Below are 24,557 nucleotides of genomic sequence, written 5' to 3' on the forward strand. Positions count from 1 at the left end.
AAACTAAAGACACACTTCTTCCACCATTATCTGAAAAAATTAAATTAAATAAATCTAACCCTAACTAACCTTACTGTCATGCACTTGTCCTAATAAACTACCCTACACTGTAGCACTCAACACTTTGATGAGCATTGTTACTCAGCTGATAGAGTTGTGCCCTTCCTGATACTTGTCGTACAGAACTTGTAAGTCACTTTGGATAAAAGCGTCAGATAAATGACTAAATGTAAATGTAGTATGAACACAACAACCAAAGTTGTTGATCTGTCAATTTTGTTATACGTTTTTGTCAATAAATCAAATCAAATCAAAAAGTGTCAAACGAAATGGCTCAAACACATTTCAATAACATACTTGTGTTTTATTGCAACGTCGTAGAATGGCTTCCACGGGAGCAACGGGATCTACGAGGTGTTCAATTTTCACGCAGTTCCGGAGGATCATTCCTGCGTCGGTTGTTGAGGTTGCCATGACGATGCCGGGACAATCAAGAAGCTTTATGAGTTTGTCCAGATGAATTTCTTGAAGGCACCTGAAATCCATAAAATGCATTAGTGACACAGAGAGCTAAATAGCCTTAAAGACTAAATTCAATGGAAAGATATTTTTTTCTCATTAGCTCATTTCCCCGGTCATATCTATTTAACAATATTATGTCAGAGAAATCACAAAAACCTTTTGTAATCTCCTAATATCAAAATCCAATCCCTTTTCCTGCCAGAAAACCTATAATGGGCTGTTTTTTGTTGTTTAGATTTTGCCTCCAAACTGAACATATTGGGCACATTACAAACTCCTCAAATCTTGATGAGACTAAAGCCATGTGTTTTTATATAACTATCAGCAGGGACACAGGCTCCAGACTAACTTTTTTCACCACCGTCCCGGAACCGTCCCGAAATACAAAGTGAATGTAAACCGTCCCAAAAATCTAAACGTCGTATCTTTACTTTGGTTTTCCCGTCTATAGTTGTTATCACCATTCAAATGATTAAGAAATAAATAATAATTATTTGAAATAATTATTTATTTTAACAATAGGCACATATATATATATATATATATATATATATATATCAACAGGTAACAACAAAACAACAACCAAAGCAATAACAATATTGAAACACCTTTATTATATTGTCAGAGTAATACTGTGGATAGGCGCGCGCGTGTGTGTTAGGGCTGGACGGTATGATCTACAATTTATATCACGGTATAATTTGAAGTATAGACGGTAACGGTATATTAATTTATCTTAAAATTAGGGCTGTCAGTTTATCGCGTTAATTAGATTAATTACACAGCAAATTATCGCGTTATGAAAATTAACTCAAAATGTATTACACATTTTTTTAAATTTTTTTTTATCTCATTCATTCCATAAGAACGTAGAATACACATTTACAGACTTTTTAATATGGTCCATTTGCATGTTCTTGGTATCGGATTCTAGGGACATCTATGGATCGCAGGGAATATCAATAAAAATTTTTTTTATCTTTGACTGAATAACACCATGCTCAAATTGACCAGACCTGAAGAATCTAAGCAAATTAATAGATGGAAGATGATTAAACAGAAGGTTTTGTAGATACAGTACTGAATTCTGCCATCTGGACACATGCAATTTGAAATATGATTATAGAATATCAGGCATAAAATGGTTATGCGATTAAAATGTGATTATTAAGATTAATTAATTACAAATCCTGTAATTAATTCGTTTTTTTTTAATCGCCCGACAGCACTATAAATGCTTCTGAAGGGGTAAAATACTGGTATGGCAGCTATTACTGTACTCTTGTATTACTAGGACATATTTCACATAGTACAGAGGTATTGCAAAACTGCAATAGAAAATGCTAAACCTTTTCTCAAGTGTCTGCTGGCAGATAATGCATATCTTGGATCGTGTTTTGACCATGTCTTTAAATCCCTTTCTATCGACAGTTTGAAAAGGAACCATGTCCTTACACAAGTAAACAGTGACAGCGTTTGTTATGTCGGTCCACCGCTGGCTTTTTTTGTCGTTGTTGAAACATAATTTTTTTTTAAATATTCTGTTACAGCTGCTGACCTATATACTATAGCTAATGTCCATCAATATATTCCTTTGGAATGAAATAGGTTCAAGAATCGAATCAGGATTGTTAGCAGAGAGAGAGAGAGGGGAGAGAGAGAGAGGGAGGGGGGAGAGAGAGAGTGAGAGAGAGCTGCTAGGAGTAGCCAACGTCAGCTTGCTGAAGCTACATCAATAGGCTGCTAGGAGTGGATCTAACGTTAGCTTTCCGAGGCTACATCAACAGTTAACATTACTTAAGATGTTAGCGCAACGTGGGCATTCAAGAATGGCGAGGATGCAAAGCATGTTAGACCATTGGATCCGTCGCAGAGTTTACATTACACAGAAACTGCTGAAAGGACTGAAGAGCTTGTTTGCTTCTAGAATTGAAGGTCCACTCTGTTCCGCGTCTATTATGAAATGACAATTGCGCCTTGACACGCCCACTATGCAAAGCCTCTGTGCTCCACGTGCTTAAGCATTCTATGTCTATGTTTGCGGGTCTTGTGCAGTCGTCCCGTGGCACTGTCAACTAAAGCGAGCACTAAGAAGATGGCACGCACCATTTGCCAGTGACAGTGATACACTGATATGCGCAGTTGACATTTTCCAAATAAATCCTCTTCGTCCCCACTGCGTCCCGGGGAGGATTTGTGTTCGTCCCAAATACATATTTGATCGTCCCCGGGACGGTGTTAGTCTCGAGCCCTGAGGTAAAGGCTAGCTGTACGCAACATTGTTAGGGTGACCACCTGTCACGCGTTTCGCAGAGACAGTCCCGATAATGGAACGTTTGTCCCGCGTCGTTAATGTGGCGTGCAGGTGCGTGATGACACGGTTTTATGTAGACAGTGGCAATCATTGAAGTGGAGAAGAAAGACAGCCGAAAACGATAAAAGTTTAGCTAGCTAAACTAAACGAGAAAATGAACTCCTAAAAAAAAAAAAGACTGCTCATACAACAGAGACTGGGAGAAGAAATATACCGTACTTTTCGCACTATAAGCCGCACCTGAATATAAGCCGCAGCAGCTAAATTGAATGATGTGTACATATATAAGCCGCACTGGACTATAAGCCGCAGGTGTTTTAATGTTTAATTACCATATGTAAGGGTTCGTGCAGAGGGGATTGTCGGGAAAGGGATGGCTGTTTGAGGAAGCTCCCATTAATTAACATTTTTGTTTAAACAGGAACGATAGCCAGTTAGCCAGCGCCGGGTACAGTAGGTAGCAACGTTAGCTCTCATAACGATAGAGCCAGTTAGCAGCTCCAGGTACATATAGGTAGCAACGTTAGCTCTCATAACGATAGAGCCAGTTAGCAGCTCCATGTACATATAGGTAGCAACGTTAGCTCTCATAACGATAGAGCCAGTTAGCAGCGCCGGGTACATATAGGTAGCAACGTTAGCTCTCATAACGATAGAGCCAGTTACATATAGGTAGCAACGTTAGCTCTCATAACAATAGAGCCAGTTAGCAGAGCCGGGTACATATAGGTAGCAACGTTAGCTCTCATAACAATAGAGCCAGTTAGCAGCGCCGGGTACATATAGGTAGCAACGTTAGCTCTAATAACGATAGAGCCAGTTAGCAGCTCCAGGTACATATAGGTAGCAAGGTTAGCGCTCATAACGATAGGTAGCAACGTTTACAGATTACGCATGGCGAGGAATGACATCTAAAGTCGTCCTTGGCGATTAAAGGGTTAATGATGAAAGTGTGATTAAATAAAGATGTTGGTGACAGTGGTGGCTGAGAAGGTGAAGCATCTACAGTTTAATAACAAAATGTGCTATATATAGTCGAATATGAAATAAAGGCATTTAAATGATCATTTACATTTTTTAATAGAAATCATGTATTCCCCCCCCCTCACCTACGTGTCCCGCATTGTCCCACAAAAGCAGTGCTGCTGTCCTGCGACTGAACAATTTTGACCTGGTCACCCTAAACATCGTTGTATGGAACATGGTTAGTCTGTGTTAATCTATACACCCACTCGCTCACTGTGTGAATTCTGCGATACAATGATCTACCTGTGTTCCGTCATGGGCTGTTTGGCATTACGTGCAGATTTAGGAATTTAGGACTCAGAAGTGGGCTTCGGGTTTTGTGTTTTTGGGAGACAAGCATGCTATCGATTTCCCCCCTAATTTGTGTTTGTTTGTGTGTGTGTGTGTGTGTGTGTGTGTGATTGGGAGAGAAATGTAGAGGAACTGTAAGCTTGGCTACTTTTTCACCTGCCATGATGATGTTGATGTTGCATACTGTATTTTGTCATAGCCTGCACCCTGATACATGATAAGACCAGTGTTTGTGAAGTGCTGGTGTTCTGAGTTATTGATTGCTTTAAGCAACTCGTATGTGGTCTGTTGTCTCCACTTATGTCATGCTTACCAGCTTCAAACAATCAATAAAATTAGCGTATTGTTCTAGTGCAGCCATGGTGGTCTATTTCACTCGGTAACCCCGTCTGTAATGGTAACGCATAGCGGGACCAAGATCTACTCGGTAAAAAACCTTCCGTTCCGAGCGCAGAGAGAGAAAAGTCTAACTAACTTTGTGGTCACAACAAATCAGAAATGTAAAATGACAAAATCAAAGACAACAAAATGTTCTCATGTTCTATTTTAATTTTTTTTTTATACTTCAGAACAAAATCAAAACAATGAAAAACAGCCCGTTATTGGTTCTGATTTTGGATTCTAAATCGGATATTAAATGATTGAATGATACACAGAGATTGCAGTAACTGTTCTACGTGCACCACCGAGGCCATGGATCAGCTTCTTACAGTCTTCTGTCCGTGGTCTGTCAACATTGTTTGTGGTCTGTCAACGTGGTTTCATTGCTGGGTTAAGTACTTCTATTCTATTCACATAATATGCTTACTTCATATATCTATTCTATCCACATATATGCTTACCACTTGTATCTATTGCTATGTCCGCCCATCACAATCACGCGAGCTATCTAACGCCTGTCCCGTCTCCCTGTGAGTGGCTGCCCCGGAGGCGTCTATTCTTAACCCAACGCATGTTTGCTTCCGCGTTCGCGGTTTGCAAATCTGATTGGCCACTGCAGTTTCTGGTGCGATCTGATTGGCCACTGACGTTTCTGGTCATGTGACATGTGCGCCCAATCGCGTGACGCGCCCATTTCCGCCTCGACCAGCAGCAAACTACCTAACGCCTACGATCCACACTCTAACCTTAACCAACTTCGAAAGAGTGCCTAAGCTTAACCAGCGAAAGAACTTGCCGTCACACGATTGGCGCGACCAGAAACGCCAGTGGCCAATCAGAGCGCAAAACGCGAACGCGGAAGCAAACATGCGTTGGGATAAGAATTTAGGCGTCCCGGCGTGATGACCGAAGTGTTGGACGTCCCGTGATGAAGACCGGGAGGAGGCGACCCTCTCTGCGTGCCCCCCTGTCTCCGGCTGTCTCGTAGTGATGACCGAAGTGTTGGACGTCCTGTGATGAAGACCGGGAGGATGAGACCCTCTCTGCGCTGCCCCTTGTCTCCGGCTGTCTCGTAGTGATGACCGGAGTGTTGAACGTCCCGTGATCAAGACCGGGAGGACGCGACCCTCTTTGCGCCGCCCCTGTGCCTCAAATAGATCCGCTATCAGCTCTATCTTTAATCTTTCAAAATGTTCAGTTGCTATCGCTATCAGCTCTATCTTTAATTTTTCTAAATGTTCAGTTGCTATCGCATGCACTCATCTGTGTTTCACTACACACGAGTGCATGCCTACCAACTGTTTTCACTGCAACACTACTATCACCGACATCTAAGAAGGGAGATCCCCCCTTGAATGGCCCTTCTAAGGTTTCTCTCCTCCACATTGCCTGTGGTGCATTTTTTCCTATTGCTAGGTTTTAGTGAGTTTTTCCTTACCTTCGCGTGGGGTATGTCTGAGAGTGTTGCATTTATTTAAAAAAATGTTGACCTTGTTTTGTTCTTGACTTATTGTGATGTTTCTTCTTGACTTGTTTAAAGAAGACGTGTACGGCCCATGGGGACATTAACGTGTGTTGTCGGGCCTTACAAATAAATTTGATTTTATTTGGTTAATGTAAGCATGCCCTTGTGTTTTAAATTGATTTGGTATATATGATTTCCCTCAAAAGCTAGCTGCCTGTCTAACTTCGCAAAGGTTATTAGAGGTAGGACATGTATTCAGCTTGTAGATTATAGAACAACAATGGAACACTGGTCTATTCGGGTGGAAATGTGAATATGAACAAAAGCGAGTTGTTTACAAGAAAAGCTCTGCTGGATAACTTTAACACATTGTCAATTATTAACAAGCACTTACTTTGTCACACCAGGAGTGGCTCCAACACTGCATGCCCGTGCCCGTTTCAGACTGTTTATCAAACTACTCTTTCCTACATTTGGGAAACCTGTAAAACGTGAGTGGATAGCGATTATCAGTGATGCACGAACACAAACAAGGCTTTAGTGCTCGTACTTGGTGAATCAGTGAAATCAGTTAAAGAGGCAAAGTGCTAGCTCAGTTACAAGGTGCTGTAAATGTAATTCTAGAAAGCATTTCATTGGAAGCAAAATTTGTATATGCCCCGTGTGCTGGATGACTCATCAACTATTTGTTTTTGTTTTCCAGGAAATGACGAACATCTATTTTGATTTCATGGGGGCTTTAAAGTAACAATTCATAGTATTGACATGTTTCAAGCCAACCTATATGGTGAATGCCAGAGTTCATTGGCCACGGTTGTCATTTGATTGCACTCACCTGCTTTTGGCGACCAATGGCTAGATCCACAAAGAATGGATTGCACGGTGCTAGTTGCACCCTCTTACAATTCATTATGAATTGAAAATGGGGGACCCTGATGTAAACAAGACAAACGTCTTTCTCTGGTCTGCATCCCCTTAACACTTTCTCTGCCAGAGACGCCTAAACTCGTCATTCCCAGTCATGCTAATTCTGCCAATGACGCCGTAACACGTCATTGAGATCAATATTTCAAAAATCTGTGATCGCAATCATATTTCTCCCCCGGAGACTTGAGATCTACTGTTGATCCCCTCTCAACTCTCCAACGGTTCAAGAGCGCCATCTGGTGGCCGATCGGCGGACCGCCCAAACCGGAAACGGAAGCTGGTGCTCATTCCAATTCTGTCCGATCACTCGCTAATAGTCCCGGGACTCGAGCTAGACACAATGGATAGCAATCCGTTACCAATAACTCGATAAACAACATGATTTGGACGTATATACTATTATACAACCTGGAGATGGATCGCATATTTCGACATCCCATAAAAGGAATATTTTTGCTCCACGCTCATCGCCCAACGCTACGAGGAAGCTACGGTGAGTTTCAGCGTTTTTTTTTATTGTGTTCGATATAAACTGCTCTAATGATCATATCACCCACACTAGATGAATCATCTAACGTTGGCCACGGAATTATAAACGACCCCCCCCCCCCCATCTGGTCAACATCAGATGATAAGTAGTAACTTCTAGAAGCACGTCCATTTGACATTTTTTATCTCGCGCAGATCGCTATCAAACTGTATTTGATCATCAATATAATGCATTTAGGGCTATAAATCACGTTCTGGAGAAAGCTGCAGAAAACAATAAAAACATATTTATACTTTAGACCGTATTTTAGTATGAATATGTGAATGAAAAAGTATAACGTTCCTACGTCCTGAACGATAGATAATTGACGTTGAATGGGCCATAGTAATGTCAATTTAGCAATACAATTTAAAAAGTTATAGCCCTGCAAAGAAGGGGAACTTCTCCATAGACAAATAGAGCTGGCAGAGAGGGGTATAATGATGTACATAAGCCTGGCGAAGAAAGTGTTAACAATTGTGTGTATTGAGCCGTACTGTACCCATTCTGCAATCTGTTAATAAAATTCTCATTAAATCAATCACCGTAAGTAAGGGTGCAACTAGGCGGCCGGGTGGTGCAGCAGACATTGCGCTCGTCACCAACACACGAGACACCGGTATCGAATCCGGCTGTCGGCGTTGCCTCCGGCTTGGGCCGGCCGTCATACTAACTCAATTGGCAGAGTTAGCGGGTGGGAAGTCAATGGGTGGTAATCTGGACGTTGTAAACAGCGACTCCTACAGGTCGGTTGGGGCGCCTGCACAGCAGAGACAGGAAATGGCGGGGCAGTGTGAGCCTCCTACACGTTACTCCTCGCCAAATGAGAGTCCGCGCTGGCAGGTGAAAAGATGCGACTGGTTGCCTACACATGTATCGGAGGGGACATGCGATGGGCTTCTATCCTCCCTACAACCGGCCAGTGAGGGGCACATGCGAGCAACGTTCAAGACAGGGGAGGGGAGAAAAAAAATAGAAAAAAAGGAGAAAGTGGATCAAGAAAAAACTAAGGGTGCAACTTGCACAGTGCAATCCATTCTTTGTGGATCTAGCCCCAAGTCGCCTGCGATCCAATACTATAAATACAGCATGAGGAGGCGGGGCTTACCTACAACACCGACCGTGATGGCAGTCTTTATATCCAGGTTGCGACAGTAGTTCCCGAGCAGTTTCATCAGGCAGTCTGCCCCAACGCAAGCGCTGCTGGCCAGGAGCTCTGCTGTGGCCTGCGTTACTGGCACGTTGCTGCGCTTCTGTTCACAGGAAAAACAATACGTTTTAACTGGAATCCCCAGGCCATCAGACTGCTCAATGTGGACTCACTGTAACATTAACTCATCCATTCTACATTCACTGCACACAACATCCATATGCACACACTCACTTTAAACATTCACAACACTTTAAACACTACACCATATTTCATCTATTTATTCGTACAAATTTGAAGGCGTTCGAGAGACTGGTCCTGCAACACCTCAAGCCCCTGGTGCGTGACTCCCTCGACCCCCTGCAGTTTGCATACCAGACAAACATCTGGGTGGAGGACGCCATCATCTATATGCTCCACAGAGCGTACACGGACCTGGAGAAGCCGCGCAGCTCAGTGAGGATTATGTTTTTCGACTTCTCCAGTGCCTTCAACACCATCCAGCAGTCACTGGTAGTGGAGAAGCTCTGTGATGCAGCTGGAGCACGGCTTGGTGGCCTGGATCAAGGACTACCTCACTGACAGACCACAGTACGACAGACTACAGGACAGTCAGTCTGACGTACAGGTGAGCAACACCGGCACCCCCCAAGGAACTGTACTGTCACCCTTCCTCTTCACCCTCTATACCTAAGACTTCTGCGACAACTCAAGCGGGTGCCACCTGCAGAAGTTCTCTGATGACTCCTCCATCGTAAACTACATCACCGACGACGATGAGGAGGAGTATAGAGCCCTGGTGGAGAGCTTTGTGGGGTGGAGCGACAGCAACCCCCTCCAATTCAACACCAGTAAAACCAAGGAGCCGTGGTGGACTTCCGGAGGAGCAAGAAGAGGCCCCCCCCGATTCCCATCCCAATCCTAGGGGATAAGGTGGAGGTGGTGGAGTCATATAAGTTCCTTAGGGTACACCTGAACAATAAACTGGACTGGTCGGACAACACAGAGGCCCTCTACAGGAAGGGACAGAGAAAGCTGTTCTTCCTGAGGAGACTCGGGTCCTTCAATGTTTGCAATAGACTGCTGCAGTCATTCTACCAGTCTGTAGTGGCCAGCGTCCTCTTCTATGCTGTGGCACTGGCATGCTGGGGGGGCTACATCAACTCAACAGGACACCAACAAACTGAACAAGCTGGTGAGGAAGGCTATCTCCGTGGTGGGAGTCGAGCTGGTCAGACTAGAGGTGGTGGCAGGGAGGGGGATGAGAAGGAAGCTGGCTGCTATCCTGGAGAATCCCTCCCACCCCCTCTACGACGAGCTAGTCAAGATGAGAAGCACGTTCAGTCACAGACTCATACACCCATCAGGCTCCACAACAGTGGGCAGGGACTGCTGCCAGACATCCAATTACTAGGAACCTAAAAAGGACAACATACTATCTTATCCAGACCTGGGCAATTACGGCCCACGGGCCACTTCCGGCCCTTTGGGCGTCCGAGAGAGAGAGAAGAGAGAGAGAAGAGAGAGAGAGAGAGAGAGAGAGAGAGAGAGAGAGAGAGAGTGAGGGTGTGTGTGTGCCACACTATGAGGCTATGTTAAATTACAGGTAAGCGCTCAGTGTTGTGCGTGGGTTTAGGGCTGGGCGATATGGCCTAAATATGATATCACAATATTTTCTGACCTTTCGGCGATACACGATACGCATCACGATGTTTTTCTTTTTTCCCCCCAAACAATTCATTATGAGGCTTACCAAGACAGTATTTGAGTTTGCAAGCTAACATTAAAGACAAAATAAAATACCCATGCATTTAGCATTTTTATATTATATATTAGATTTAGATTATTGGATTATTAGATTATATATTGCATATATTTAGCAATGAGATATTATATGATTTAGATACGAAATATGATGAATTGAAAATGGGGGACCCTGATGTAAACAAGACGAAAGTCTTTCTCTGGTCTGCATCCTCCAGTCCACTGTTGACTGTTGTTGTATTGAGCTGTACTGTATTGTACCTATGCTGCAATCTGTTAATAACGTTTATATTCATTCAGTCGGCAAACAGAATCAGTTTGATTGACAGTCGCGTCTGCCAATTACGTCACATCGCTTGCACCCGCCCTGCTGTTCTTAGCACCAATCGGCAAGCGCGTATTAATTTTTTACTTCCGCTATTGGAGAGCTCAATGAAAACAACAATGGCAGCGGTAGCTCGCCGCGGCCGACTTTTACCTTTTAGCTCTGCAGAATGACTAAACGACTGGAGGCATAATGATTTTACTGTAACGGATGTTATAATAAAAGCATTTCCATACATCTGTCTGATTGAAAACGTTATTAACAGACCGCAGAATGGGCACAACGGAGTCAGCACGGGCTGAGATATGAACGGCTAATGCTTGCTATATCTAGGTCGACCTCGGTCGTTGCTATGTAAATACGCTGATGTTATTGAAAGTGTAACTATATAACGTCAATGCCACAAAACGAATGCCTTTGTTATCATAAGTAGTAACTTTTGATGCAGTAGTGTGTGTGGGGCGGCGCTGTTCAAAAGTGTCAACGTGTGGACCAGATTGACGCAACACAAGCCTCTTGGGCAAAACATCACGATATCCACGATACGTTTAAAAAGTGTATCGTTAATGAACTGTACCCGATATTTATATAATATCGTCATATCGCCCAGCCCTACGTGGGTTGAACGAACACTTGGCACAAATTATATTTTGGGAAGGGGTGAACTTGGGAGTTTTGAATAAAATTCTGCACACAAAAAAAAGTTCTGCATGTGCATTCCGTTAACGTACCGTTGCATTTGTTCGGTACACAGTGCGTACTGAACCAAAGCTCCAGTACTGAACGGTTCGGTACGGATACGTGTACCATTACACCCCTAGTGTTTGGTCTTTATTATTTTACCTTTTTACTGTATGAAGCACAATTCCAGGAGGGTCATACAGAACCAAGCATTTCACAAGCAATACAAGTGACAAATAAAACAAAACTTGAACTTGGATATAATTAAATATACAATCAACCTATTCATGTTATTCTAAAGCATTAATGTAGACCACTAATAAAAAGAGAAATCATAGGTAATATGACGCACCAAGTTCTTGTTCTGAGTTTGAGTTGAGGCCTTGAAGGCCACTGTAGGGAATTCATTGCGCAGATACTTGATCCATTTCTCCACGATTTCCTTTGATACTAGATCTGTAAATAAAGTGAAATAAATGTAAGCACAGGCTAACCGATGAAGAAAAGATAAATCACACCAGTATGCTCCTTTAACCCTTCCACACTGCAAAGGGTAAATGCTTTCACTACCACACTGCAAAGGGTTAACACTAGGGATGTCCCGATCCGATCACATGATTTTCAGAAGATCGGGGGGGGGAAATCGGGAGCAAAATTATTAGTTTTTTTTTACATTGTATTCAACAAACATGACCATGTTCATGTCTCTTAAACTCATACTGAGGCTTTAGTTTTAAATTACATATCATCATTAAATTATTTATTGTCGCACAGAACAGAAGAATTTGCCAGTTTCTGACAAATGCGTCAAATCGGTTACTAATGTGAAAGATCGGTATCGGCAGATACTCAAAATCACATGATCGGGATCGGATCAGGAGCAAAAAATGCGATCGGGACATCCCTAGTTAACACTTTCACTACCACTACAGAAGGTTAAAGGGGAGATGAAGCAGTGAGCAATGTGAGCTAAGCAATTATAAGCCGACCTCCTAATACAAGCCGGGTTACTAATATACTGAGTTGCATACTGAGCTGCTAAGGTAAAGTTACTTGATTTCACTTTGAAAACGTTGAAATGACCAGTGACCACCTGTAATTGCACTGTTTACTATTTCATACAGTACTTGGTTTCAATAAATTAACAGTACATTTTACTGGGTTCAAACTGACACAAAATGTTGATTTATTCATTATGATCCGTTTGAAAATTAGAAATATAGGCCTCTCTCTTATACATGCCTCCTCCTAATAAAAGCCTGGTACACGCTACAGTTTAAGCAAATACAAGCCCGGGTCACTATTAGAGGAATTACGGTATAAGCTTTTATGTGATTATGTGATATGGCTGTTTGGCTGTGCGAGCGGTCAGTAACTAGGAGAATCGATTTTCAGCTCGCGGCACGAGCGTGCATGCGCACACATATACTATCGATAATCTAGCGTTTATTTGAAAACGATTCATAAATAGGCCGAAAAATGACAACGTTCTAGAATATTCCAGTAAAGGGCGATTATCATGGAATGTCAAATATTTTCCGTGAAATCGAGTGCTTTTCAAAATGCTAGAAAACAGAAATGAACTATGAAGCGATAAAAAAAACAATCTGCTACGACAATGTTGACTGGAAAATGAGTCTTTGATAAGCTACGGGGCAGATTAGACACATGCCATATTTTAAAACATAGATTAGGCGATATTAACGCTAACATTGAAGTGGTGCTGGGCATTCAAGGGGGTAAAAAGGAATTAAGCTTGGGCAGTGAAAGTGTTAACACAGAAATACCACTTACAGCGTAGAATTAGCAGAATAGCCAACATGAAACATGCATCCTGAAGGCCAGCCTACCAATCTTGTTGAGCACCAGGACTATCTTCTTGTTGGTTCCACTCTGGATAACAGCCTGTTCCACCTGGGGACACCTGCAGCCCAGAGGGTCACGTGCATCCAGGACCTCCAGGATCACATCTGAAGCCTCCACCACCTTCAGCAACACAACACGTTAGAGCACTGATCACTTGTGGTGTGTCTGTGTCTGTTAGAGCTGTGAATCTTCACTGGCCTCACGATTCGATTACGATTCAGCTGTCCACAATTCGATTAGATTCTACGATGCATCTCGATGCAGCTCAATAATATATTACATCCTCAGTTTTATAATATATATTACTGCAGGCTACTTTTTCATCAATTAATACAAGCAGTCAGATAAATTTACTTTTATTTAGAAAGTTCTTAAATCAGAATGTCAAAATAAACGTCTTTACTAGTGTTGCATGATACAGATACTAGAAAGGTATCTCGATACCCAGCTGTTAAAAAACGGTTCAATACTCTTTATTAGTATCAGTATTAGTATCAATACTTTTAGAATAGCCTGATGCTGTATTTTCTATGAGTTGAGTGGATGCATGACCAGAGAACTAGCTTTAATAATACAATAATAATAATAATATATTTGATTTGTAGGGCGCTTTATAGTTGTGGAGCAAAGCGCTACATTGTAAAAGAACTTAAAAGCTAGCAAGAGAAAATATTTCAAAATAAATTGTATTTTAACTAGTGCCGCCAGGCAATTAAAAAAATTAATCTAATTAATTACAGGATTTGTAATTAATTTATCTAATTAATCGCATTTTAATCGCATAACCATTTTAGGCCTGATATTCTATAATCATATTTCAAATGGCATGTGTCTGGATGGCAGAATTCAGTACTGCATCTACAAAACCTTCTGTTTAATCATCTTCCATTTATTCATTTGCTTAGATTTTTCAGGTCTGGTAAATTTTAGCATGGTGTTATTCACAGTTAAAGATAAAAAAAAAAATTATTGATATTCTCATTTGGTTAATTACAATTTACTCAAGCCTAGTAACAGACACAGTATTTTTGACACTGGGAATACATTCCCTGAGATCCATAGATGTCCCTAGAATCAGATACCAAAAACATTAATTATTATAAATTTTGAGTTAATTTTCATAACGCTCACGTTCACATACATTCCCGTTTTATACCGTGGTGAATATAAGTATGGTTTTAGAGTGGTTTAGGGTAATTCCTGGGAGGCTAGTAATAGGCCGTGACGCATATTATACTTAATCCATTGTAATTTCGTCCCTATACATGCTACAATAAAAAATTCAAATGCATATGTATATATCGGTATATTATGTTCCATCATGAATGCATGAAAGGGGGGGGGGGTCGTTTCTGATTAATTGATCGTCAATAACGGCATTCGTTAGTACAACAGCATACGCTGATCGCCCTGATGGCTATGAAAACAAGGCACAATCAAGCTGAAATTGCTGTTAAATTACTCTTACCTGTGGCCGGTGAGATTCCAAAAAGAATATTCCAATTATTTGATTGCCATCTGGTAGATCGTATGTCCATTTGGGCCACGACATAACCCACCACAGCCTAATGAATCGGGGGTCCCGAAAACTATTCAATGCGATCAGGTAAAGCCCTCGGTCCAGGTTACTATAAAAGTCCGCCCAGAGGAATTTCATCGACACACAGCCCCCATACACAGAGTCTCAAAGGGAGTGCAACATCGGCCGCATACCACCAGGCGGCGGTATTGGACTTTTGCGATCTCAGACTCATTCCCTATGGTTACACAGGCTCCCTGGATGGATAACGATTGGAAATAGCTAATAAAATAAATAACGATCAAATAACGAGTATACTCATTGTTGGCGTCCAACGATTGGCGGCCAATAGCGAGTATACTCGTCATTGGCGGGGAATGAGTTAAGATCGAATAAAAGAAAAAAAAACGATCTAAAAACATATATATACGTTTATGGGGCTGAACCGTTGGCGAGCAAACACGTATTGATACGTGGTTGGCCGTGAAAGTGTTAACGATGCAGCAGCTGATTCTGTATCCTGCACACACACACATGCTCCGTAGCGCGACAACGATTTACAACTCCAGATGATAATAATATTTTATATAATCTCCCAAAATGAGATTAGATTATATTCAAAATTTCAAATGTATCGTCACCATACAGCACAAGTACAATACAACGAAAATAAGTTTGGCTATACTGTTTATATCGAAATAACAGTATCAACCCCCCTGAACTAAATATAATGGGAAAGTTATTTGAAGAAGCTCTTGGTACACAAACTCCTGTATCCAAAAATAATAATAATAATAATAATAATAATAATAATAATAATAATAATAATAATAATAATAATAATAATAATAATAATAATAATAATAAAATAAGACTTGATTCACATCAACTTGTGTGAATGAGTGAGTGTTATAGTATTTCTTAATTTTCTACCTGTTCTCATTATACCCCCCACATAAAATCCAAAGGATAATTAGCTGGCCAAACATTATCAGTGCTCTCGAAATTATAATTAGCCGAAATTATATAGGCCTATATCTCGTTGCACTTGACTTGAATGATAAAGCGTCTGCTGAATAATTCTGTTTTGCTTCAATATATTATGTGTGTGTGGGGGGAGGGAGGGGGATGAACGTGATATCTGCCAATGCTAGGCGAGCAGGCTATAGTCAACTCTGAAGTGTTCGACTTTCTGACTCCTCCCCCGGTTGTAATCGGCTACGCTTGTTTGTTTTCGAGGCAAGCTGAAAGTAATCTCAAACAAGCCTATTATGAATCAAAATGCTATGCACGTTAGTCGCGCTATGCAGGTTTCGCTTGCTAACATTAATATGACAACAAAGATGCTATTTCAACAAATGCATTCACAAAATGGATTACCATCCAAACGTTTTTGAAGACTCCTGTAACCAGTAAGTAGATACTACTACTTTTACTAAAAAAATATTACTGCAGCAATATGCACATATGTACGCTACATTATATACGTGAATGTAATATACGCTACGTTATATGTGTAAATGTGCCTAAAGTCAAGACTCGACCGTACTGAGCCAGAAAATGTATTCATATGATTAAAAACATCCGTTCGAAAAACCCTGCCAAACTTCGAATCCTAAAAACAGGCTTCAGGGACAGCTCTAGTGTGTGTCTGTGGTGTGTGTGTGTGTGTGTGTGACCTACCTTTTTGAATTCTCTATAATAAGCCTTTCTAGAGTTCTCAGTTTCAAAATTGGTGTTCTTCTCTAAACTCTGCATCTCCGTTTCCTGAAAAGCAGAAAGAAAAACAAAGAGCTCACTGCTTGTTAACTGGATAATATGCATTTATTTTATGTTTGTATCGTGGTGCGTTTCCATTAGATTGCGGACTTACCTTCTGCTCAAACGCTCTTTGTCGCTGCAAGATGTCGTTCTGAAAGGTGTGTATATTCCTCCTCTTCATCAACTCTCTTTCTCTCGAAATTTTTTGCTTTTCTTGGAGGTCCTGAAGCTGATTCAGCAAGGTGTGCATTCAAAAGAGTTAAAAGCTCTGACTCTATAACTAATTTATTTCACATTTTGTAAAGTGTGTTTTGGTTCAGCTGGATGTTAAAGGGGTAGTTCACCCAAAATTCCTGGAATACTATCTATCCAGTTGGAGATTATGTATCTGCTGTGGAGATGTCTGCTATCACTTCAATACAAGATGGCGCTCAAAGCACCAATAAAATATATTCAAAAAACTCAAAAGCAGTGTCTATTTCCATAAATCATGACCCGGTTACTCAAGATAACACAACACTGTTGTGAACGGTTTCATATGTAGGAACTATTTTCTACCAAAGTACACCCTGATTTATTATTATGGCAGGTGTACTTTGGTAGAAAATAATAATAATTCCTACATGAGACTGATGATCACACGATCATCTGTGGATTCTCTTTTGAAAAAAAGAATATATATATATATATATATAAGAAAAGAGAATCGCTTTTGAGATTAAATTTTTTTTTAAAGTTTAAAGTTTAATAAAAAATGGAGTGAGCTTTGAGTGCATTCAGCTCCATTGTATTGAAGTGGCAGCAGACATCTCCAAAACTAGGCAAACCACATCGAAACGATCTTGATGGATAGATAGCACTCCGCGTAAGAGCCCCTTTAAAGTTCAACATTTACCCTTCGATTCCTGGTTTCTTCTGGCCTGTTGCGAGCCTTGGGGTGTTGAGGAGAAGACAGCTCTGCATGCTTAGTCTGTCCTGTAGCATCACTCTGTCCGGCATTAGTCTTTAGAGAGGAGGAACAAATCTTATTATGCTAAGTATGATGTAAAACGTGCATGTCTTGTTTACTAAATGTTACTATTGTAGTGACTGTACATAATTCACAAGGAACTCGTTGGGAATGGTAGTTCCCCCCGGACGATTTATAGGGTGGCACTTCCTGCCACCGGCATTCTTATTTACTGTCGACACGACTACGTCGACTTGTTGTTACGCTGATGAATAAAGGAATTAGGTTTAACTTCGAGACACCGCCTCCGACTCCTTCTTCTCAGCGCTACACTGGTGACCCTGACATTAGTCTCGAAGAAGTTTCCGAGGCGGAGAATACGACGAACATGGCAAACAACGCTGGTTTTCTCAGACTGCCTGAGTTTTGGGAGCAGTCGGCGGCCGCGTGGTTCGCCCAGGCGGAGGCGCAATTCGCCCTACAGGGAATCGTGGATGACGCCGCTCAATACTTCCACGTCGTCTCGAGTCTGAACAACACTACGGCGGCGAGAACGGTAGGCTTCATTACCGCTCCGCCGGCCCAGGATAGATATGAGGCGTTTAAGACGCACCTACTCAGGATTTTTGAGTTGTCGCCGTCTGAGCGGGCCCGACGCTTGTTGGATATACGTGGCTTGGGAGACAGCAAGCCGTCGGCGCATATGGAGATGATGCTGAATCTACTGGGCGCCGAGCAGCCGAACTTTTTATTTAAAGAGCTGTTCCTCAGACACATGCCGCCACGGGTACAGACGGCGCTGGCCAATACAAACATTGTGGATCCCCGTGCTCTGGCAGAGGAGGCAGATCGGTTCTACCTGGCCACGCAGCACTTAGCCCCAGAGGTGCTGGCCCCGACACGGGCGCACATGCCCAGAGGGGGAGGGGCGAAGATGGAGAGGGGCGCCGCGGCCGACGGCAATAATGACACAGGCCTGGGTTATTTCCATGCACGCTTCGGCGCGAAAGCAACAAAGTGCCGCCCGCCTTGTACTTTTGTCAGGGCGGGAAACGCCAACACCTGCGCCCAGTAGCGGCCGTGAGCGCAGGTACGTCGAACAGGCTACTCTTCATTAAGGACACACTCTCTGGTCGAGAATTCCTCTGCGACACCGGAGCACAGAGGAGCGTCCTACCGGCGACGGTGGAGGACACCGCCGGCGGGGGGGGGGGTCCGCGACTGACGACCGCCAACGGTAACCCGATCCGCACCTACGGCACGAGGACCGTGGAGTTGTGTTTCGGGGGACAGCGGTTCACGTGGGAGTTTGTCACGGCCGACGTCTCGTTCCCACTACTCGGGGCGGATTTCCTCTGCGCACATGGGCTCCTCGTGGACGTGAGGCACGGCCGCCTGGTAGACGCCCAGACGTACGCTTCCTTGACTTGTGTGCGCAATGAAGTGGTATACAGCGGGCTGGCCAGCTTGCTCGCAGAAGGTGACGTGTACCAACGCCTACTGCGGGAGTTTCCCGGCTTGACACAGCCTACGTTCTCGGCCGCGACCACCAAACACGGGGTCGAGCATCACATAGAGACTCAAGGAGCTCCCGTGTACGCTAGGGCCCGCCGGCTCAACCCTGACAGACTAGCAGTCGCTAGGTCAGAGTTCGCCAACATGGAGAAGTTGGGGATTGTCCGACGCTCGGACAGCCCCTGGGCCTCGCCGCTGCACATCGTGCCCAAACCGGACGGGGGATGGAGACCGTGCGGGGACTACAGACGCCTCAACGATGCTACCACGCCAGACCGCTACCCGGTCCCCCACATCCAGGACTTCTCAGGGCACCTGGCGGGTAAGCTGTTCTTTTCGAAAGTAGACCTGGTACGCGGTTACCACCAAGTGCCGGTACACCCCTTGGACGTCCCGAAGACGGCGGTGGTAACACCCTTCGGTCTATTTGAGTTCCTACGGATGCCGTTCGGACTGAAGAACGCGGCACAGTCTTTCCAGAGGCTAATGGACTCGACGCTCAGAGACATGCCGTTTATTTTTGTCTACCTGGACGACATCCTCGTCGCCAGCTCCTCGCCCGAAGAGCACCTGGAGCACCTACGATGCCTCTTTACGAGGCTGGGCCAAAACGGCCTAATCATCAACCCGGCTAAGTGTCAGTTCGGGTTGACCTCCATACGGTTCCTCGGACACCTCATCGACAGGAGGGGGGCCGCCCCCCTCCCATCGAAAGTGGAGGCCGTTTCCGCTTTCCCACGACCCCCGACGGCCCGGGCGCTCAGGGAATTTCTCGGGATGGTGACGTTTTATCACCGGTTCATCCCCCGGGCGGCCCACACCATGCGGCCGCTTTACGAGGCGCTGAAGGACAAGTCCCCCAACCAGCCGGTCGACTGGACGGCCGAGAGGACGACAGCCTTCGCGGCCACCAAGGCGGCCCTGGCGGGTGCAGCCATGTTGGCTCACCCGTCACCGGGGGCCCCGGTCGCCATTACCACCGACGTGTCAGACTACGCGGTGGGCGCAGTGCATGAACAATACGTTGACGGCGCCTGGCAACCGCTGGCGTTTTTCAGCCGTCAACTGACCCCCAGGGAGCGCAAGTACAGCGCATTTGACAGAGAGCTCCTAGGTCTCTGGTTGGCGGTGCGCCATTTTCGTTTCATGCTGGAGGGCCGGGAGTTTACGGCCTTCGTCGACCACAAACCACTCACGTTCTCCATGTCCAAGGTGGCTGAACCGTGGTCCGCGCGACAACAGCGCCAACTCTCGTACATTTCCGAGTACACGACAGACATACGGCATATCGCCGGGAAAGCCAACGTGGTCGCAGACTGCCTATCCAGGGTCGTCATCGGAGCTGTGCAACTGGGCCTCGACTACGTCGCCATGGGCTCGGAACAGGCCTCCGACCACGACATCCAGGCCCTCAGGACAGCGGATACCAGTCTGCGCCTCAGAGACGTCGCGATTGGCGGCTCGGGCGCGTCCCTGCTCTGTGACCTCTCCACCGGGCAACCCCGGCCGCTGGTCCCTATAGGCTGGCGCAGGCGGGCTTTCGAGGCTGTGCACGACCTGTCTCACCCCGGTAGGAAGCCTTCGAGCAGGTTGGTGTCACAGAAGTTTGTGTGGCGAGGGCTCAAGAAAGACGTGATGGCCTGGGTCGACGCGTGTGTGTCCTGCCAACGGGCTAAAGTGCACCGACATACCAAGGCCCCGCTTGTGACATTCGTGGTTCCCGAGAGGAGATTCGACCACGTCAATGTTGACCTCGTGGGCCCGCTTCCTTCCTCTCACGGGTTTACCTACCTGTTCACTATGGTGGACAGGACCACCCGATGGCCGGAAGCCGTTCCCCTCGCCTCGACGTCTTCTTCCGACGTGGCCCGCGCCTTTATCAGCACGTGGATCGCACGTTTCGGGACCCCGTCTGACCTCTCCTCCGACCGGGGCTCGCAGTTCACCTCAGAGCTCTGGAACGCGGTCGCCAGCGGCCTGGGGGTTAAGCTGCACCGTACAACTGCGTACCACCCGCAGGCCAACGGGCTATGCGAACGTTTCCACCGGTCCATGAAGGCGGCGCTGCGCGCAGGCCTGACGGACGGCAACTGGGTGGATAAGCTGCCGTGGGTCATGCTCGGACTTAGGAGCGCCCCCAAGGAAGACCTGCAGGCCTCGTCCGCGGAACTGTTATACGGCCAGACATTGCGCGTCCCGGGGGATTTCATTCCGGACGCGACAACCCCTTGGTCCGCGGCCAGCCAGCGTTCCACCCTGCGAGAAGCGGCTCAGACCTTCGCCCCAATTCCCACGTCGCAGCATGGTACCCCCGTTTCCCGGGTGCCGCGCAGCCTGCACACGGCGGAGTATGTTTTTGTTCGCCACGATGCGCACCGTGGGCCCCTACGCCCCCCTTACGATGGCCCGTTTAGGGTCCTGCGACACGGTAACAAGGACCTCATGGTCGACATGGGCGGTAGGACGGAGACCGTGTCAATAGACAGGATCAAGCCCGCTCACGTAGACGTTTCACAGCCTTTGGAGTTGGCCCTTCCCCCCCGCAGGGGTCGTCCGCCGTTGCCCCGGGTGCCACCGCCCACAGAGCCACCGGCGGCCTCACCGATGCCAGCGCCCCCGGGTGTCGGTGAGGGTACGGGCGCTTGCGACGCTTTCCCCTCTCCGCCCCCGGTTTTCCGCGCTCGCCGAGGCCGTTTCGTGCCCCCGGGTGTCGTGGACGGCGCGGGCGCTTATGCCACTCCGCCCTCCCCGCCCCCGGCTTTCCGCACACGCAGAGGCCGGGCAATTGTTCCCCCACGCCGGGGGGATTTTGACTATGGGTGAATTCTGGGGGGGCTTGTGTAGTGACTGTACATAATTCACAAGGAACTCGTTGGGAATGGTAGTTCCCCCCGGACGATTTATAGGGTGGCACTTCCTGCCACCGGCATTCTTATTTACTGTCGACACGACTACGTCGACTTGTTGTTACGCTGATGAATAAAGGAATTAGGTTTAACTTCGAGACACCGCCTCCGACTCCTTCTTCTCAGCGCTACACTATACTATATACCTGTATGTCCCTATGCCATAAATGGCATGTATGTTGTATGTCATAAATGTCACTATGAATTGAAAATGGGGGACCCTGATGTAAACAAGACAAACGTCTTTCTCTGGTCTGCATCCCCTTAACAATTGTGTGTATTGAGCCGTACTGTATTGTACCCATTCTGCAATCTGTTAAATAAAGTTCTCATTCATTCATCCATTCATTCACAATGTGGATGGTGTGTCTAACGGGCTGGAGAAAGTTAAGCTTACCCTAAAATTGTACTCATTACAACACAGCCCACAGAGCTAAATATGCCAACTGCACTAGTGGGTGGGGACATTCTAAAGTCATTATGGAATTGAACAGAAGCACATTAGACATCAAACAAAGCAAAAAATATTAATTAATACGTTACATTGTAATATTGTTGTAAGCAGGCAAGTGCTTACATAGGTTAGCAACAGTATGTGAAATGAAATACTCCCAATATAATTCTAATTCCCTGTGGTTTCTGAGCTACAACTTGTTGGCTACAAAATGCTAGTTTTAGTCACAACAGGCAACTTTTCCACAATTCTCATTTATTGCACAGTCTCTAAACATGTCTGCTAATATTACAATCGACAACAACGATAACATAATAACATGATCCGATCATGATCACGACGAGAGGGTAACGTTGGCAAACCTCAGCTGCCAAGCCTACTGTAACGTTAGCAAGTTTAGCTAAACATTAACAACGTTACCTTAATCTTTCCACGGAGGGCAAGGCGTTTCTGTCGTTTTTGTTCTGCAACGAGAAAACATCAAAACAACACAGCGGGCATTTTAAAACATCAGTTATGTAACGTTAGTTAATTCACACATGTAGTTATATATGCAATCAAACAAATACATACTGGTTTTCGACATTTCCTCAGCAAAGCTTTCACGTGTGTGGCACGAGAGCCAACATGCGTACAGCGTGACGTCATCGGGAACACCCGGTTATCCTTCAAAATAAAAGAACGCGCAGCTTTTAGTCCATGGGCCAGAGCAGTTCTATAGCCAGACTATATATATATCGGTACCACCACCACCTAAATGTAGCAAAGTCTTTTGGATGCCAAATTGTTTGTAGGGTCTGACTATGTGAATAGATTGTTGTGTGAATGATAACATTTCAACAAAAGCCGGTTAGTGTCTGTTTATTGCCTTTTGTGTTTTAAGGGGAGACACTGCAGGTGAATAGGGTAAAAAAGTTAACTAATAGATATCACAATGAAACTTCCCCAGTTGATTACTTATATTAAGACAAGACTTTTTTGTATTACACGTTTTCTGAAATTGTATGTTTAAATATGCAAATTAGGCATAATCTACTTAAATATGCACTAATTTGCATATAATTCCAGGACAGAAATCTGAACATTGGATAAAGCCATTTTCAAAATGATAGTTTCATTTTGTTGACATATTAGAGCCAAAGGTTATTACAGAGGGGATTTTGGATATCTCTTTTTATCACTCCATAAATCAGAAAATACTCCATTCAGTCAATTTTTATGGTAAAATTCCATATTTCGCCATGTTTTTAGGAATAAAATGTGATATAAATCAGGGTATGAATGCGATATCAACAAACCCTTCTGTAAATACCTTCAGAACATAGATATGAATAGAACTGGAAGTTTTGGTGTATGTGAGTGCTACTGAAGTGGAGATTTCTGGCTCAGAGTATGAGGAAAAACTCTTAAAACTCATTTTTGGGGAAACGCATTCAAAGTTCTGTATTGTAAAATGCCATACTTTTTTTTTTAAACAGATATTTACAAACACAATACCTAATCAAACCATTAGTTATAGACAACCTAAACACATGTCTGATAACTGAATAATAATAATAATGATGTTATTGAACTGAACAGAACTACACACAGGCTACAAACAGTGTAGTACAGTGTAGTACCCCCTAATAGGCAAAAAATATTTGAATAGATATCACTATGAAACTTTCCCAATTTGTTATGTACATATAAACTAAGAAAAAATATATTGCAAGTTTTCTGACATTTATGTTTATATATGCAAATGAGGCACTTCCCCATTAAATATATGCACATTTATGGATGCAATAAGGCAAAATGATGTAAAATAAACAACTAAATGTGTGTTATTGACGTTTTATTGTCACTAGTTTCATAGAAGACATGTTTAGGAAGCAAAATATAACAAAATCTCAAAATCAACAAAAAAAAGTATATTTGACTATTCACCTGCAGTGTCTCGCCTTAAAGGGGAACTATTTTACTATTTCTTTCACTATTTGGGCACTTTTACACAATTCCTGTGAGTCTATGGAACACCTCTGTAATATATATTTTTTTTTAATTCATTGTTTTGTATTTCTAATCAAGTCCTCAAAAACAGCATTTTTCTACCTCAAGATCTCGAGCTGTTTTGCAGCCGCAGCTGCAGGTGCCACCTAAACCACTGTGTGGCCTGCGCCGTCTGCTGAACATTAACATGCAGCAGTGACTATATGACATCACATATAGG

At 44.2% G+C, this 24,557-nt stretch overlaps 1 protein-coding gene across 1 annotated transcript in view; it reads right to left on the bottom strand.

The window, feature by feature from the left end:
• Nucleotides 1-22,983, bottom strand: part of gnl3l (G protein nucleolar 3 like) — a 33,428-nt gene extending 10,445 nt beyond the window's left edge. Inside the window, exons 1-10 of the mRNA XM_084317682.1 lie at nucleotides 22,919-22,983; nucleotides 22,766-22,809; nucleotides 17,417-17,524; nucleotides 16,634-16,750; nucleotides 16,444-16,527; nucleotides 13,226-13,361; nucleotides 11,728-11,831; nucleotides 8,564-8,708; nucleotides 6,394-6,481; nucleotides 358-535 (exon numbers count right to left, since the gene is read on the bottom strand). Coding sequence (XP_084173808.1) covers nucleotides 358-535; nucleotides 6,394-6,481; nucleotides 8,564-8,708; nucleotides 11,728-11,831; nucleotides 13,226-13,361; nucleotides 16,444-16,527; nucleotides 16,634-16,750; nucleotides 17,417-17,524; nucleotides 22,766-22,809; nucleotides 22,919-22,931 — 1,017 coding nt within the window. The 5' untranslated portion in view covers nucleotides 22,932-22,983. The remainder of the gene's footprint in view (nucleotides 1-357; nucleotides 536-6,393; nucleotides 6,482-8,563; nucleotides 8,709-11,727; nucleotides 11,832-13,225; nucleotides 13,362-16,443; nucleotides 16,528-16,633; nucleotides 16,751-17,416; nucleotides 17,525-22,765; nucleotides 22,810-22,918) is intronic.
• Between the last annotated feature and the right edge of the window lie 1,574 nt (nucleotides 22,984-24,557).

Source organism: Notolepis coatsorum (genome assembly GCF_963971535.1).
Source record: "Notolepis coatsorum genome assembly, chromosome: 6".
Taxonomy (NCBI): Eukaryota; Metazoa; Chordata; class Actinopteri; order Aulopiformes; family Paralepididae; genus Notolepis; species Notolepis coatsorum.